Raw genomic sequence first — 15,990 nt, forward strand, 5'->3', positions numbered from 1 at the left:
ACCAGGCGGGATCCTAATAATTTACTAGCTGAGGATCTAGCTAATAAATAGAGATTTTTAAGGGGAATCACTAAACCACGAAAGCTTTTTTTAAGGGAAGCTTCGAAAAACCAGCTTAAGTTTACTAGCTCGGTTCCACTGTTCCCTATATCTCTATTCCGACACTAGTTTTCCTTTACCTATCTAGGCTAACTAGCTCTGGAAAGATATTGCTAGGAGTAGTACTGTAGTAGTGCTGGGGATACAGCTCAGTTTCTTCTTGCAGGTAAACTTAGGCTTCCTACTAGTGAATTCTACTGGGCAGTCCAAGCTTCCTGTTTTTGGTGGAGTAAAACGCAGGAAAAAATCTCACCCCTTTTTGAAGAGAAGTGGTAAACTAAAAGCAAGGTTTTTGTTGTTTCTGCAGAATACCAGGCTAAAATAACTGCTATGGTATGCAGGGCAGCTAGGTCCCCACCTCTTATCCCTCTCCAGGACAGTGATGGTGTTATAGAGGCCTAGAGAACTGTGACTAGTAGTGGCCAAAAAGTATCACAAGGATATCAAAATTTCAATCACATGTAATAGTAAGAGGCTTATCTAGGAGTTCTTTGAACCCCCTAGTAGGTGCGGGAGTAGATATAAGTGTGGACTTATAGAGCTTTCCTTCCCTAGGTAGGGTGTTCTGCAGGGACCGTTCGAATATGCAGTGTTGGTTGGCGTTGTTGCGGGCTGCGGCGGGAGGTGGCGGTAGTGGGAGGCAGAAAAGAGGAACTGCGTTGGTGGTTGGTCTCGGCAGCCCGAGCTCGGGAGCGCGGGAACACGAAAAAAAATTTTCACACGAAAATCGCAGTCTTTTTTATCAAAACACGGAACGTGATTGGACTGTTGTATCAAGAAAAGTGGAGAAGTGACTAAGCTTGAAGAGGGCTATAAAACGATGTACGAATCGGTACCCAATACCCCCAAATGTGGGGGTTGGGTTGGAGGGTGCGTAGTTGTTTTTAAAATGCTCTATAATATGGAAGAATAATAATAATAATAATAAAAAAAGGAAAAGAAACAGCGATTACTTCAAGAAAGAAAGGAAAAGCGAGCTGCTGATAAAGTTCTTCGCGAGTGCCAGGCAAAGGAAAAGAAGCGTTAAAAGGAGGCAGAACAAGTTAATAAAGAGGCAGCTCGGTAGCTTCAAAACGGCTTCAGAACACCAAAGCGAGGTCAAAAGAAGCAATCCACAACAAATACTGGTTAAAATACTATAGATATTACTTCTATAGCGCCTGAAGAGTCCCCTGAGGCCTCTGTACCGCAAAGTCGTCGCGGCAGGCAAATACGCCTCCCCCACGTTCCGTGACGCTTAAAATTTGTATATAAATACTTTAGAAGCTCAAGAACAATACACCAAAAAATCTCTTCAAAATATAAGTTGTACATGGCTGAATAGCTTCATTTGTTGCCTCGTTCGCTGGCCTCGGAGCGGGGCGTTGGTTGGTGGCGGGCGTTGGGCGGTGGCAGACGTTATTCATAACAGTAAGTGCAAAGCCGACGCTTGTTATTGTCGTATCGAAAAGGGTTGTCTATCTTCTGCGAGGCTCTCGATGAGTGCACAAAGATCCGGGCTTATGAGCGCGTCAACACCCTAGCTCTGAAGATTTCCGAACTCAATGAACCCCAAAATTCACTATTTAGGCTTTGTGGCTCTAGTCAGGCAGTTTAGAAGCCTATTTAAGCCTCGAGACCGTACAATTTTCTCGGTGCTCAAACCTAGAAAAGAAATGGACGGAATGAAGCCAACTCTTCCATTATTCGCTCGGGGTTTAGGCGGTGCTGAGCCCAGATCCAGAGTCGGGCACCAATCATCTCTGATAACCTTGATTCTTCAAATTCCCCAGCTGACCTACAGAAACTTGTCAAATCAATCACTTCTTGCGTGTGGAACCATTTTTCCGAATTTTTTGAAAGTTCGCCAGAATCGAGCGGCGACTTGATATATTTCTGGTACCATGTAGAAATTGGCTCTGCACTGCTCTCCCCCGATAAGAGCCAACTATCAAACCGCTTTTTCAGCTTTTTCGACCCCACATCCACAGAGCTGGACAGCTGTTCAGCCACAATGGATTCTGCTTTGTCGGGCTTCGACTGGTAGAACAATGCATAATTCTGACTTCGTTTCCCGGCCTTAATCTCAAGATTGACATGTCTGACTTCCTTCCTGTCGTCCCAATCAATGCGGAACTCATATTTATATTTCCCTTCCTTGCCACCGAACTTCTCCGTTGAAAGCTTAGGATCATTGAGAGGTAGCAGAATCTCAGCGCTACTCTCACCCGCAAACCCGTGTAGCAACTGTTTCTCAGGGGCACCGCCCAGAGTTACGTATCCAGCTGTGAAGTGCCCGGTCTCGTCATTTAAAGCGCTGCTAATCAGGTGTAGCCCTGATCGGATTGGATCGGCCGAACGTAGACTAATCTCTCTTCCCTCGCTACCAATTTGTACTTCAAAATCCCACCCGTGATTGTCATGTTTGTTATAGGTTCTCCAGGTTGAAGTCGCTCTTGAGCCACTCGGTTTTGGATCCTTATCTCTAACGGTCCCTCCATGGTCTTGGAAGTTGACAGGGTTATTTGCAACATAAGTATAAAGGTTGAGGCCTTCCACTTTATCCAACGGGTCGGGAGATGTCCACCTCCCTATCCAGCATGCATAATACCGCTCGCCACAGTGATATAGTCCACTTTCGCCGTCCCGCTCGTAGCCTGCAAATCGATACTTGCGGGGGGCACCTGTCTTCCGAGCTTGATATGTGCTGACTCCATATGGGGAATATTCCTCATAGGATACCACGTTGGCTTGATCGTCCAACTCCAGGTTCTCACTCATCTGATACCGCACCAGGCACTGCTCGGATGAGGGGTTGCTCTTGACCGTGGTTTCCACAATGACCATTGGTGTATGGGAGCCACTCAAAGCACCAGATTTCATGGTGGTTATCTTCCGGGACATCGAGACTCCGTCCCCGCTATAGGTAGTGGATATATCGCATAATGGAAGATACAGCGTCTCTTTTAGTTTCGTTGTTGTCGACGGACCGTTAGGTCCTGTTGCCCTCTCCGTAACCTTGCGTACTCGATCTCCTCGCGAGTTGTAAACGTACCACGTTGTCTCGGGAGTACCGCTTCGCCCGACTTTTTGTGCAGAGAACGAGTGTAGCCGGCTGTTGTGATCCCAACTCAAGTTTGAATACCCCGGAATGGAGGTCATGCACCCACCGCGTCCTGCCTCTCCCTCGTACTTATACTCTTCCGTTTTGACACCAATCTTAGTTCTAGTTAGTCGATTATTTGACGTGTTTGGGTCCACCCAGCTGGGTTCCTGGTATTGATATGCCCTCGTCCACCCCGCATACGCGCTGTTGTACAGGGGCTTGTGTTCCATTTGTAAGATGTTCCCTGCCAAATCGTATTTATACCGCTCACAGTATTCGATCATCTGCCTCCCATCGCCGGGCACTGCGCTTTGTCGTCTATGCCCGGGACAAACGGGTACCAAGCGGTTTGGTGCATTACTGGGAGTGTTGACCTGCTCGCGACCAGTTGCATCCAGGAGTTGCCCGAAGGCGTCATACGAGAACTCTTGTGTAGGACGTACGACAGTGTTCTGAAAGTAGATGGTCTGCTCAGCGTCATCCGTCTTTATGACCAATTTCCCCAGGCAGTCATACGTGTACGAAATATCTTGCAGAGATTTGCTATTCTTAATCATAGTGGTGGTGAGTCGGCGAGTCTGGTCATTGTAATTGTGAACTATTTCCGACTTATTGTGGTAATAGACCAATGTCACTTGGTCATCCGCTGAATACTCAATGTCGTCAACTAACGGTGTTATCAAGTCATCCTTTGCGGAGGTTAATCGGAGACTTTTCAGACGGCCAGCGACATCGTATTTGTATATAACCCCATCGCAACCCGTAGACTTAGTAGATATTGTGTGACTGACGGCATCAAATGAAGATTGGGTCTGGTGTCTGGTAGGCTTTATTGGAACATCGCCCCTGGACCAGTCCAAAACTTCTTTGTAGCCCTCGGCATATAGAACAGATGACTCTAGGCAGTTGCCTTTAAAGTCAAAGTTATGGTTTGTTTGCATCCCAGATTGGTCCCTGCATTGGTACAGTTTTCCTTTTAGGTTGAACTTGGCAGCGTCCGGTCCACATTCCTCACCATATACGTTCATGATCGTTTGAGCCCAGAACGCCGGACTTCCATCTAATTTCACTTCTGTTATCTTGGACCTCCTGAGCGCATCATATTGGATATGCTTAGGGGGGCCACCTCCGGACCATGAGAATATGGGGGCGCCCGCACAGTCGGGGAATATCCAAGTTTCTCCTTTGTCCATGCTGATCTCATGCAACGGTCTCCCCAGCAGATCGTATTGGGCTCTGGTTGCAATGCGATCAAGCGCGTCGGTCAGAACTAAAATGTTACCGCGCTCGTCATACTCCTTTCGATCCTCATAAATACTCTGTGGATCGAGCTGCCCTTTAACACGTTGGTGGAGAATCTCCCGTCCAAGTGGATCCACGTGGACGACAGTTGGGGTATTGTTGTAGACCTCTGATTTGAGGGCGGCTTTTTTCATATCCTCAGGGGTCCCAGGCTTCATTCTTTGGCTATACCACGTAGGGTAGTATGAGCTGCGCTCGAGCTTTTGGAAGGAGCTCCCCACATCTGGATCTGTCGCAGGATCATCTAGAAGCACTGTGTTACCGGCATCAAACATGGTTTTGGCCCACGGCGTGAATCGATTCTTACTCCAGGTGTGATCAGCGTTCAGTACTGCCACGTCCTTATCAAGAGGGTCTCGCAGGAAGGTCGTTGCTGGCGCATCATGCTTGCCAGTTAGGAGACGGAAGTGGTGGGTGGGGCTGAAGAAAGGCAAAGATTCCTTTACCGTTTGGGCTTTGCGGTCGCGTAACAAGCAGCCGCTGAACTGCCACTTTCTGTCGGAAAGGGTTACAGTCTGGATTGTGCCACCATTACCATTGATGTACGTGATCCGTATGGAGATCTTCGTTGGTCCATCCCGGTAGTGTGTATCACGCACGATCTCTATGTAAAAAGTCGGCTCCTGGCTTGTTGTGTATCGGTCCAGGACGTATACAGTCCTTTTCCCTGAATTCTTAAGAAGCTCTGCAGCCACCTGTGGCGATGGATTGTTGATGAGTTTGTCTAGATCTTCCTGCTTTACTGGTATCTCAAATCCATCAAGGCTATCTCCTACATTCTCCCCAATTTTCCCCATGACAGCGACCCCGACTGGACGCCCTAATGGATCGAGCGCGGACTGTGTTCTATTGTCATTTTCATCGGTAATTTGTGTTGGTTGTAATCGGGCATAGTGGTTGACAAAGGAGGTTATATCTCCCACGGCATTTTGAGACTGTTCAAGGAGCAGGTTGTACTTATCGAGCGCTTTAATTGAAGTATTCCGAAATTGATCGATCTCAATGTTTGGAATATAGAACTGCGACCGTGCCACTTGCAGCGCATCACTGCCCTTATTGTCCTGGAAATGATTCCGGCGTGAGGGTGTCCACCACTCGCTAGTTCTATTATCTAGTTGGATGTAACCTCCATGTTGTAACTCTCGCTCCAGAGCGTCTGGTTCAAGAAGAAGCCCGCTATCATCTTTCAGCGTGTTCTCGAGCAATTCGGTGGTGGCCATAAGCTGGTAGCTTTGGTATCGGGGAGAGAATGGATCCAGCCAGCCTTGAGGCAAGGGGGCTTTGAGGTCTTCCTGGTAGTATAGGGTGACGGTTTGCAACAGGAGCGCCTTATACCCCTCGTGAGGTATGTTTTGTATCCGGTCTTTGGCATTTTCATGCACCGGAATATCGACTGCTTGCTGTAGCAGCTTGCATTGGTCGGCTGCCAGACTCTCCCAGTCATACCGCCCATCGATTATAGCTCCTTCCAGGTGTGTGCCAGGATACACGCGATACTGGGTGGCTCCAGAGACGAGCGGGGCCTGGAAATAATCCCGCTGATCAAGAATTGGATTTGTATAGCTGGTTTCGGCATAGATAACGACCGTCTCCATTTGTTTCTGCTGGTCTTCAGGTCGAGGTAGTGCGCTATCCAACCTCCCATAGTTAATGGTAGCCGCCTTCATAATGTTCCCGTAGTCATCTGTTTCCAATGCGAGCGTGTGTTGTATCCTTGCATCATTTGGGTTCCTTTCGTACTGTGCTTCAATTTTCTCCCGGCTGTTGACACGGAAGATTGCGTGCTGCAGTCCGGCAGTCATCCTCTGGTGCACCACCACGTCGTACGTTTGCTGCGAGATCGTGTAGGGGAAGTCGCTGGATCCATCCTCGCAGTAAATTTCCTGTCGACGGGAATAGCCAACGAGAGCTCTGTAAGCCTGTCGTGTCTCTTCCGCAGTCAGGTTTGCCGGTATCCTCGCGCTGGATAACGGACGCTCACTGGGCCGATCGACTTCTAGGCTACCGGGAAGGTCGATCGCCTCATCTAGCCGTTCCAGGCCGACAAAGAACCACTGCTTCGTCAGCACTGGCGGTCGCTGGAGTTTTCGTCCACCGTCAGTTATCCAGTATTCGGAGTCTCGCAATTCAACCATTTCAAAGCCGCGGAACTGGCGCTCGATTGGGTCGTAGTATCCGTCATGGTAAGCGTAGCACCTTGTATACGAGGTCTGTGCGATGAGATCTACCGAGGTGGTGCTTTTTACGCAGTCGATGGTGAATGGGAGACGCGTGGCCCAAGGTCTGCCAGCCCGCTCGTCGTCGAGACGGTAGCGCGTCGACGACCGGTATGTGACCGCCGTCTCCCCGCCGATTCCATTGGAACTCTTCGTTAGTAAACCCGGTTTGCGTCCGCCCATGAGGTCCATAAAGCGGACTGCTGTTGCGCCGGCGGTAGCGCTACGGAGATCTGATGACCAGCATAGACACTGTGTGCCATTCCCTCTGATGTCAAACACATCTACAGCACAGGAACTGTCCAATGGAGGGAAGGACGGCAATAAGTGCCCATCAGTCCAGCAGTTTCCCCAGCGACTGTAGAATACCAGAGCACCACCCTCGGGCAGCATGTATATAAGATCGGTGCCCCCAGATCCGGTTACATCTGCCATCCGAAAGCGGTGTGGAGAGAAACTCCCTCCATCCGGCAGAAAGGGTGCATTACCCATAATGACTTTCGGGCCAAATCTTCCATGGCCTAGGTTTGGCCAGAAGGTGATATTGCCGTTGCGGACCCAAACAATGTCCGTTAGTCCGTCACCATTCATGTCACGCAAGAAGATCGACCCCGTCTCCTCAGCTGGGAATCTGGGCGCTCCGATCGTGCGCTGCTCTTCTCCATACCCTTCCGGGCCCAACGACTTATACCAGGATAGCTCGCCGTCCTCACCCGGAGTCATGCGCAACATGTCGGTGCGTCCGTTGCCTGTTAGGTCGATTTTGTAGACAGCCCCGCTTAACTGGAAGGGGCGCATTACTGGGTATGATCTGAATGGGACGAAACTTTTCCATTCCCCGTTGTCCAGACGTTCATAACATCCTCGGATGCTGCCGTCCGGCGAGACGGATGTTAAGTCAAGAAGGCCATCACCATCCAGGTCCTCAAAACTCCATCCTCTCAAATCCGCGCTGCTGGGAACGGTGGGCACGAGTATCGGGCCGCTGACTTCTGTTTTCTCGTCATCACTCTGGTTGCGGTGATAATACCAGCCGCTGCCTGGGATCTCCACCAGCACGCCCGCCACGCCATCACCGTTGAGATCTACCCACTGCGCCCTTTGTGAAGTGAGTCCAGACAAGCTGAGCCCAAAACTCTCCGCCTTCAGTTCCTGAAGATCTGGGGGTTCGCTGTATTCGAATTCAGTCGGTGGTAATGACAAGCTTGAGTATAGCTTGTCACCGACGGGACTGTAACCTGAAATTGTACATGACCGCAGGAAGGTTGTTTCTGATCTTGGCTCAGTTCGGTATGTGAAATCGGTGGAGGCTACCAGGCAGTCCGCGCGCCCCAACTCGTCCGGGAAATGGTGAAACATCAGTACGCGCTGGCAAAGGCGGTAAGTGCGAAGCTCAAAGCCACAGACACCAGTCGAAAATGGATCCGGTCGAACCGACCACGTGCCAGGGTCTCCTGGGGTGGGACAGGCTTTGTCATATTCACCGTAGTCCAAGATGACCTGGAACATCCACTTTTGACCGGGGGGTGGAGCGTCCAACACCTTCCAGGTGGCCAGGTCGCGGTTTGGGACCATGTTCCCGTACTTGATCGACCTGAGATATCGCTGCCTAAAGCGAACAAGGTTGGTGCGATGCGCTTCCCACACATCCTGCTCGGGCTGCACCCCCGAGGCATCTTCGGCCTTGTATTCATATATCATATGGTTTCCATAACTGTCGTACATCTCGCACGCCATCCAGGAGAAGCAGCGTTCCATCGCCGATGGATCATCTTCCGCGCCTTGTGATATTCGTGACTGTTCCGTCCTTCCATAGATGACCGTGACATTTTCGGACGTGATCGTCCTCCAGTGCACACGGTCGGGGCGGTCCGATTCGACCCACCGTTCGATCCGCATCGGGTCGGCCTCCACCCGCGGTCGATACAGCTGGACCAGATGGTTACCCCGGAAAGCCTCTTCGAAAATGCCCTCTCCATTTAAAACAGGCACGAGTTCGCCGACACGCGAGTGGACGAAACAATCTTTGTTGTCCTCGTAGAAAGGGATTGATCGGGACGTCTGGCGCGAGATGCTCTCAACGCCGTCCAGCTGCCATCCAAGCCCGAAAATCCCGTTAGTTGCAGCCGATCCGGAGTTGTACACCAAGTTTAAGTATGGTCCAAACCCACTGCGGCCAGGTGATGTTTCAATGGGGATAGACAGCGAGGCCCCTCCCGTCTGGGCATTCACATTGAACCTCTCACGTGCTGAGCGATGGCCATCTCCGTCTGCCATCAACTGAATAGGAAAGTTTGGGCTTGCGCTGCCCTTTATTGTACGGCTCTGGCCGTCCGCAGTCGCAGCTGGTTGTTCAGCTTTGAACGGGCGACGTGGCAAAGAGCCTGCCATTCTGCAGAATAATAGCCAGTGGTATAGCAACAGGACTCTTAAGCGAAGCAAGAGATGATGATAAAGAACAGGGTAATGGTTGTTCTGGATTTAAGAGTGTTAGAATCAGCAGCAGACGCAGGTTATCACCATCCCATCGCTCTTTTTAGAGTGGCGATAGCATAGGTTGATTAGTCCAATCACGTAGCTCGGATTTCACCTTTGATTAGTTTGAGAGTTCTACGGCCTCGTAACCAATTTACGCATCTGATGTCCATCCAATTCTGGTCAACTTTTATCCAACACCAGGTTGTCTCTGCACTTACCCTACGGAAGGGACCACCCACAGCTCATTGCCTACCACCCCGTCCGGATGCAGAATGACAGATAACCTACCGCGTGTCTTGTGTCACGCAAGGTCTGGAATACTGATTCAATAATGTCGACATTCCTTCAACTTGATCTTGGTTTGTTATGGCTGAACCTAAAGCTTTGAATAAGCTTTGGCTGTTTTCAGCGTTTGATGTGGGGGGATTGGGACCGGTACGGTCCATTAACTAGTGCAAAAGTTTATTAAAAACTAATTTTTGACCGGAGATAATTCGGGACAGGTGGCGGGCGCTCGGTGCCGTTACCCAAATGCAACATCGTTCTTTTCGGCAATAGTCAACGAACACTTATGTATTGTATTTACTTAATAACTATTTCATACTTCCAGGAAAGCCCAGGGACTATTTACCATATATATCCCAAGACTGGATCACCGCGCTGTTAATCCTGTTTTCTCAGCCAGCACTGTGGTTGTCAGCAAAATCTGGAACTGGATCTTGGTCCTCACGTTCTAGAGCCAGATTGCTCCAATAGCTTTATTGGTTCCGCATCCATAAATGACCCTATCGCCTATATACATACCACATTTTAAACGGCGGGCGGGCGACATTCTCTTCAAATTGGGTACACTTCTTGCATACTCTAATGCCGGGGTGGATCCGAAATCACTATATAATGCCGTTCCCGTCCCTATTAGGATCAGAACGCGTTATCCAGTACCTCCTAGATATAGTACTTTTCAATGGGTATGCTAGTATATATAGCGGTTAACTGTGTTGTGATCCGGGTAAATCCCGAAACAGGTAATAATAGTGTCATGTGGAATAATGCACTGGTTATCCTATACAGACCCAGGGAGTAACACATGCCGAGGGTATCAGCCCCAATCGGGAGTCTAGACTGCTGCTCTAACGAGAATAGGACGGCGACTTGGCGACAAAAAAGAAAAGAAAGACGAAGTGTAAAAAAAAAAGTGTATGTGGTGTGGTCAACTTGACGTATATTTATGACGTAACGCACACAAACATTATCAGGCGATTGTAACTCTGGGTTAAAAAGTAAGGCGCTATGTGGATACCATACTTCTTAGAACTTTAATGGCTAACTATCCTAGTATAATGGGATTCGCAGTGAGAGGCGAAATAAGTTGGAGGAGAGGTATGTAAATTAGCCATGCAACCTTGGAGTAGCTCCTTGTTGCTCCTTATTGATATGCTAGTCAATAAAAGTGCTTGACCTGTAACCAGCGCTAAACCGGGCAATATCCTTTTAATTTTCCATACCCGGTTCAAACCGGTTGGAATTGTTTAACCTATGGTAGGTCTCTTGGCCCTTCGCGCTACACGAAAGTGCCAGAACGCCGAATGCGAATTCCTAATTCGACGGATGCGCTAAAAAGAGTATCGGGATATTTCTAATAATCTATTAATCAGGCTGCTGAAACCACTATTTCGGATGCTGACATCCATCTTCTCTGCTCGGGAGTTTTCTCCCGCATCTTTGGCGAGTCAAAACGTGTGGTAGACCGCCTAGAGAGCCAGCTTGCGGCTCTGCGCTCTCTTGAGGCTGCCATTGATGCTGTTCGTGGCGACCCCGACGTGTCCAGTCAGAATCTGGCCAAATTAGACACAGTCAAATGGCTATACAGGCTCAGCAATTGCTCGGGCCCCGTCGTGGCTTTCTGCTTCTCACAGCCTCAGCTGGCTGATGTGCTCTCCAAGGGTGTATTTAGCCCACAGGACCTTGCAGAGAGCATTATAACAATCCCAGCGGCAAGCCCAAAGATCACGAGCAGCTGCGAGGGGAGTTGGGTCCGGCTGCGCGAACAGATTGTCACCCAGGAAGCGACCTCTGTTCTTCGTGGACTCATCTACTCCAACGTGATCTCGGCACCCACCGAGCAGAAGGACTTCATCATCTCGATCTTAAGGGTAGCAACCCAGACCGCTAACTTTGACATCGGAAGGCAATCAATCCGGAAGCTTCTGGCGACCGTGGGAGACGTGGACGATGAAGAATCCGGCACGGTTAATATCTTTACACTGGCCGGGGTACCAAAGGCGCAACGCCAGGCGGTTGCCGTGTACCTATTTAATCTGCAGAGGCTACAGGCACTGGTGAATGAGCCTGAGGACATCAACGCTTTGGTAAAGTGTGGCTTTATCTCGGCAGAGGGAATTACTGGATGCGGCGGAAATGCAGTACCTTCGATGGTGGAGAATGGTGTACCACAAGAGAGGGCCCAAAAAATTTACAACCACGCCCTGTATGTGGCATCCCGGAGCGAGCGGCTTTGGACGCGAGCAATCGCAGCCCGCGGAACCGGCAGCAATATGGATGTTTCCCTTGCAGCTGCAGCTCCACTCGGGAGCGAACTGAGTAATGGGATAGAGATTAATCTGTCCGCCATGTTTAATATGGATAGCATGGGCTGCGAGGAGTGTGCATCGATCACCGGGCCAGCAGCCTTCTTTGTCGACCTCCTGCACAAACTGGGAGGGATCCCTAACGACAAGGACCGTAAGACATTGCTGGACAAACTATTTGAGCGGCGAGCCGACTTGGGGAACCTGGAGCTTTCTTGCGCGAATACAAAAGCGCTCGTTCCGTACGTTGATCTTGTAAACGAGGTGCTCGAGTCGGTCGTGTGGCATCTAGCCGTCGAAGGGAAACCGTTCATCCCACCGTTCGACGCGGACGACCAGGAGACGAGTGAGAGCTGCCTCATGCAACCGCGAAGCACGAACGTCCAGGTGTACAGCTAGATTATCCTGCGGCAGGTATCTCCGATGCCTATGTTCCCCTACAATCAGGTCATCCACAGCATCCGTGCTTACCTTGCGCTGGGGATATCCACCAGCACTCCCGGGGCACCGTCTCCATTGAAGTCTACCCATTGTGCTCCTTGCATGGAGAGTCCCGAGAGGTTGATATGGAGCTCCTCTGCCTGCAGTTTCTCGAGTTCGAGAGCCTTACAGTATTTAAACTCGGTGGGTGGGAGGGACACGCTCTCATATGCACCAGCCTGGCTTGTAGGACTGTATCCCAGTATTGTACAGGACTGGAGGAAAGTCGCTTGTGACGTTGCGTCCGATGTGTATTGAAACGCTGTGGCAGCTACCAGACAGTCCTTCATGCCTAGCTCCTTCTCGAAGTGATGGAACATGAGAATATGACGGCAAACGCGATATGTGCGCAACTCAAACCCGCCGTTGCACACGGAGAAGAGATCCGGGCGAACTGGCCATATGCCCTTATCTCCAGGGGAGGGGACAAATTCGTCATGCTCGCCGTAGTCAAAACAACCTGAAACATCCAGTGTTGGTCCGGCGGCGCAGAGCGCAAGACTCGCCAGCTGTCCATGCCGCGGTTAGGCAGCGTGTTCCCTTTCTTGATGGACTTTAGGTACCGCTGCCTAGATCGCACCTGGCCACTACGACTAGTCTCACAGACGTCCAGCTCGGGTCGAACTCCAGATTCGTCCTCAGCTTTGTATTCATATACAATCTCGTTTCCCTGACCGTCGTACGTCGCACACGCCAGCCAGGAAAAGGTGCGCTCTGCCCCGCCATCATCCGCACCCCGGGAGATGCGCGCCTGTTCCACTTTCCCATAGATGGTCGTGATATTCTCAGATGTAATGGCTCTCCAGTGAATGCGGTTTGGATGGTCTGTTTCGATCCAGTATTCGATACGCATCGGATCGCCCTCCACTCGTGGCCGGTATGTCCGAATCCGATGAGCTCCACGGATGGTCTCTACAAAGCACCCACCTGCATCAACGACAGGTATGAGCTCACCGACACGGGAGTGCACGGAGTCCGTATCATTATTATAGACTGGAATGGATCTCAAGGTTTGGCGCGAGATTGCCTCCGCGCCGCTCAGATGCCATCCGAGGCCAAACACACCGTTGCCGGCTGCCGACCCGGAACTATATGCCAGGCCTAACGAGGGCCCGAACCCGAACCCACTGCATCCTGGTGAAGTCTGGATGGGAACCTGTAAGGACACGCCTCCGGTCTGTGTGTCGACGTTGAACTTCTCGCGCACAGAGCGACGGCCTTCTCCCTCCACCATCAATCGGCCGGGGGCATTTTGGCCGCTGCTGCTCCCACCGTAGTGGCTTCTATCATCGGTGGGAGGCTGCTTCGACTGGAATTGGTGCTTCTGCATTGGGTGTGCTGTTGGGTTCTTGGTAGTACAGCCCATCGTGTTGGTTCTTCAGTAGCCAAACTTATTAACTATAAAGATCTCCAAGTAGTAAAATTAAGAATCAATTGCGGGACCAGGTCAGTCCTTTTACAGCGTCTATCTGGCAAGGTTGTAGCACGAGACCCTATCCAATGATGACCCTATCTCTCCTAATGCCAACCAGGTGCTTTCCTATCGGTCGAGCCCCTCAATTCCGAAGTTCCCTGTTTATGAAATGCCTCACTACTTGTCTCCTCTTACGCATACGTGTAGAATTTTGTTTCGTTTTTTTCCCTTGCTTTGACGTGACGTGGACACTGGGTTGCGTAATGCAGGAGCTGATCTTCAAACTCTTTGCCTGTTAATTCGCTATGCAGCCAGCTCCTAAGCGACACATGATCTCCTTTAATAAAAGGGTTCACACTGGATGAGGATAGCGGGTGGCACTGCAGTAGGATATTTCGTGCGCTGGAATGGAAATGGGCTTCAAGCAGGACTAGTCCGTCATCGACGGCCTGAAGCAACGTGTAAATAGTGATACATGTACGCTAGTCCATATAACTTAGCTGTCATACCTACCTCAGTACTTTTGTACATTCCTTACACGGGAAACCTGTCGAAGTTGAGGGGATCTGGAGTTACAAAGCAGTAGCCACGGTCTTATGGTGAGGGAATTAATCATACTGGTGGAAGTGGGGAGAACCGTAGTACCTTCACCATTTCATTCACTCTTAATGTTTATTGCCTGTCGTTCCAGCTTTGGACGGCGCCCTATTTGCATCATCATTCTTTCCTTGTCTTTCTCCCGCAGACTCCTCCTTGCTTGTAGTGAATAGCGGACCGCACTTGTCTTCCGAGCATTCCGGGCGCGCATGCTTGACCTTGACGGAACTATGCAGCCAATAATAGAGTCAGCCACAGGACTCAAAACTTTGTGGAGGGAGGGCTGCTGATCTGGTCCCCAATGGGAATTCCGATTGAATTCCCAGGGAAGAAAGCTAGTTATTGGACACTCGTTGCTCTGGATCGCGAGCTGAATCTTACATCTAAGCATCCAGGGCTCCAGGCAGCATATGCGCAGTAATTGCTTTTTGCATCCATATTTGGAATAAGCAGCCACAGCCACATATATCAACATAAGGGAAACCACGACCCACAGACAAGACAAGCCTGTGTGAGTTTGGATAGCCCATCTCTTCCCCAGGTCTTCCTCTTGTGACTTAACCTCCTCTAGATGGACTGTTCTAACCGCTAAATCATGGTGTGTCTGCTTTACATCTAACCCAGGGGGTCGTTGAATACCAGTTCCAGGGCTAACTAACGGTTCCTTGACCTAGACTGCTGAATCTACTGCCCTCTCCGACTCTGACCTCCGTCAGCTCTCTTCGGGGGTCATTGGCCGCCTCTTTGGTGCCGAGCCGTCGAGCCTGGTTGGCCTCTTGGAGGGCCAGCTTGCTACTACGCGCTCGCTCGATATAGCCATCGATACCGTGCGCCTCAGTCCGGCTTTGACCGGCGAGGATCAGACCAAACTGGACGGCCTTGCAAGGCTCTACCAGCTCAGTAGCCACTCTATCCCACTTCTTGCTTTTTGTCTCGCGCAGCCAACCCTGGCGGATATGCTGGGGAAGGCTGCAACATTCTCAACCCGCTCGTTCGCGGAGCGGATCATCACGATCACTGCCGACGGCCCCGGTGCCCCCAGCCAGAGCACCTGGACCTCATTCTGCCACCGGCTGTTCACAGAAGAGACGATGGCAGTACTCCTAGGACTTATCCGCTCAGGGATAATCCCGGTCCTCCCTCCGGTGTGTAAAGACTATGTTCTGTCCGTCCTACGTACAGCGGGTGAGACCATCAGCTTTGACATCGGAAGGCAATCCATCCGGAAACTGTTCCCGAATATCGACGACCCTGACGACGAGAGCAATCTTTCCACGATCGTTGGGGTGCCGCACGAGCAGCGGTCCGCGGTGACCACATACATATGCAAACTGCAGCGACTGCAGGCTCTGGTAAATGAGCCTGTGGATGTTGGTGCCCTTATGCAGTGTGGCTATGTGTCTGCTGAAGACATTGCCCGGCGGGGAGCACGCTCTGTGCCTTGCATTGTCGATCAAGGCGTGCCTCGCGAACGGGCAGACCGCATCTGCAACCAGGCTCGTTTTATTGCGTCCCGCAACGAGCATCTCGCAACCAGGGCACTCACCTTGCGCGGCACGGGCAGCCGTATGGACGTTGCTGTCGCTGCTATAGAATCTCTGTCTACATCCAGCACCGACAGTAGCAAGCGGGAGGAGATCAACCTAAGCACAATGTTTGGCTTGGGGAGTATGGGCTGCGAGGAGTGCGCATCCCTCACAGGGCCCGCTGCCTTCTTCGTGGACCTGCTGC

The 15,990-nt window shown here is 50.8% G+C and overlaps 3 protein-coding genes across 3 annotated transcripts; 1 reads left to right on the forward strand and 2 right to left on the reverse strand.

Moving 5' to 3' along the window:
• Positions 1–1,743: 1,743 nt before the first annotated feature.
• Positions 1,744–9,093, reverse strand: ATNIH1004_005442 (uncharacterized protein; the record flags this gene model as incomplete). Its single annotated transcript, XM_033570096.1, has 1 exon — positions 1,744–9,093. One exon carries the CDS (start codon positions 9,091–9,093, stop codon positions 1,744–1,746), a length of 7,350 nt encoding a protein of 2,449 aa, XP_033426128.1.
• Positions 9,094–10,766: 1,673 nt separating this feature from the next.
• Positions 10,767–12,167, forward strand: ATNIH1004_005443 (uncharacterized protein; the record flags this gene model as incomplete). Its single annotated transcript, XM_033570097.1, has 2 exons — positions 10,767–10,802; positions 10,836–12,167. The coding sequence occupies 2 exons, from the start codon at positions 10,767–10,769 to the stop codon at positions 12,165–12,167; spliced, it is 1,368 nt and encodes a 455-aa protein (XP_033426129.1).
• Positions 12,168–12,235: 68 nt separating this feature from the next.
• ATNIH1004_005444 (uncharacterized protein) lies at positions 12,236–13,614 on the reverse strand (the record flags this gene model as incomplete). The annotated part of the gene is made up of 2 exons (XM_033570098.1): positions 12,236–12,757; positions 12,829–13,614. 2 exons carry the CDS (start codon positions 13,612–13,614, stop codon positions 12,236–12,238), a joined length of 1,308 nt encoding a protein of 435 aa, XP_033426130.1.
• Positions 13,615–15,990: the final 2,376 nt, after the last annotated feature.

Source organism: Aspergillus tanneri (genome assembly GCF_003426965.1).
Source record: "Aspergillus tanneri strain NIH1004 chromosome Unknown AapTan_4_pilon_pilon_pilon, whole genome shotgun sequence".
Taxonomy (NCBI): domain Eukaryota; kingdom Fungi; phylum Ascomycota; class Eurotiomycetes; order Eurotiales; family Aspergillaceae; genus Aspergillus; species Aspergillus tanneri.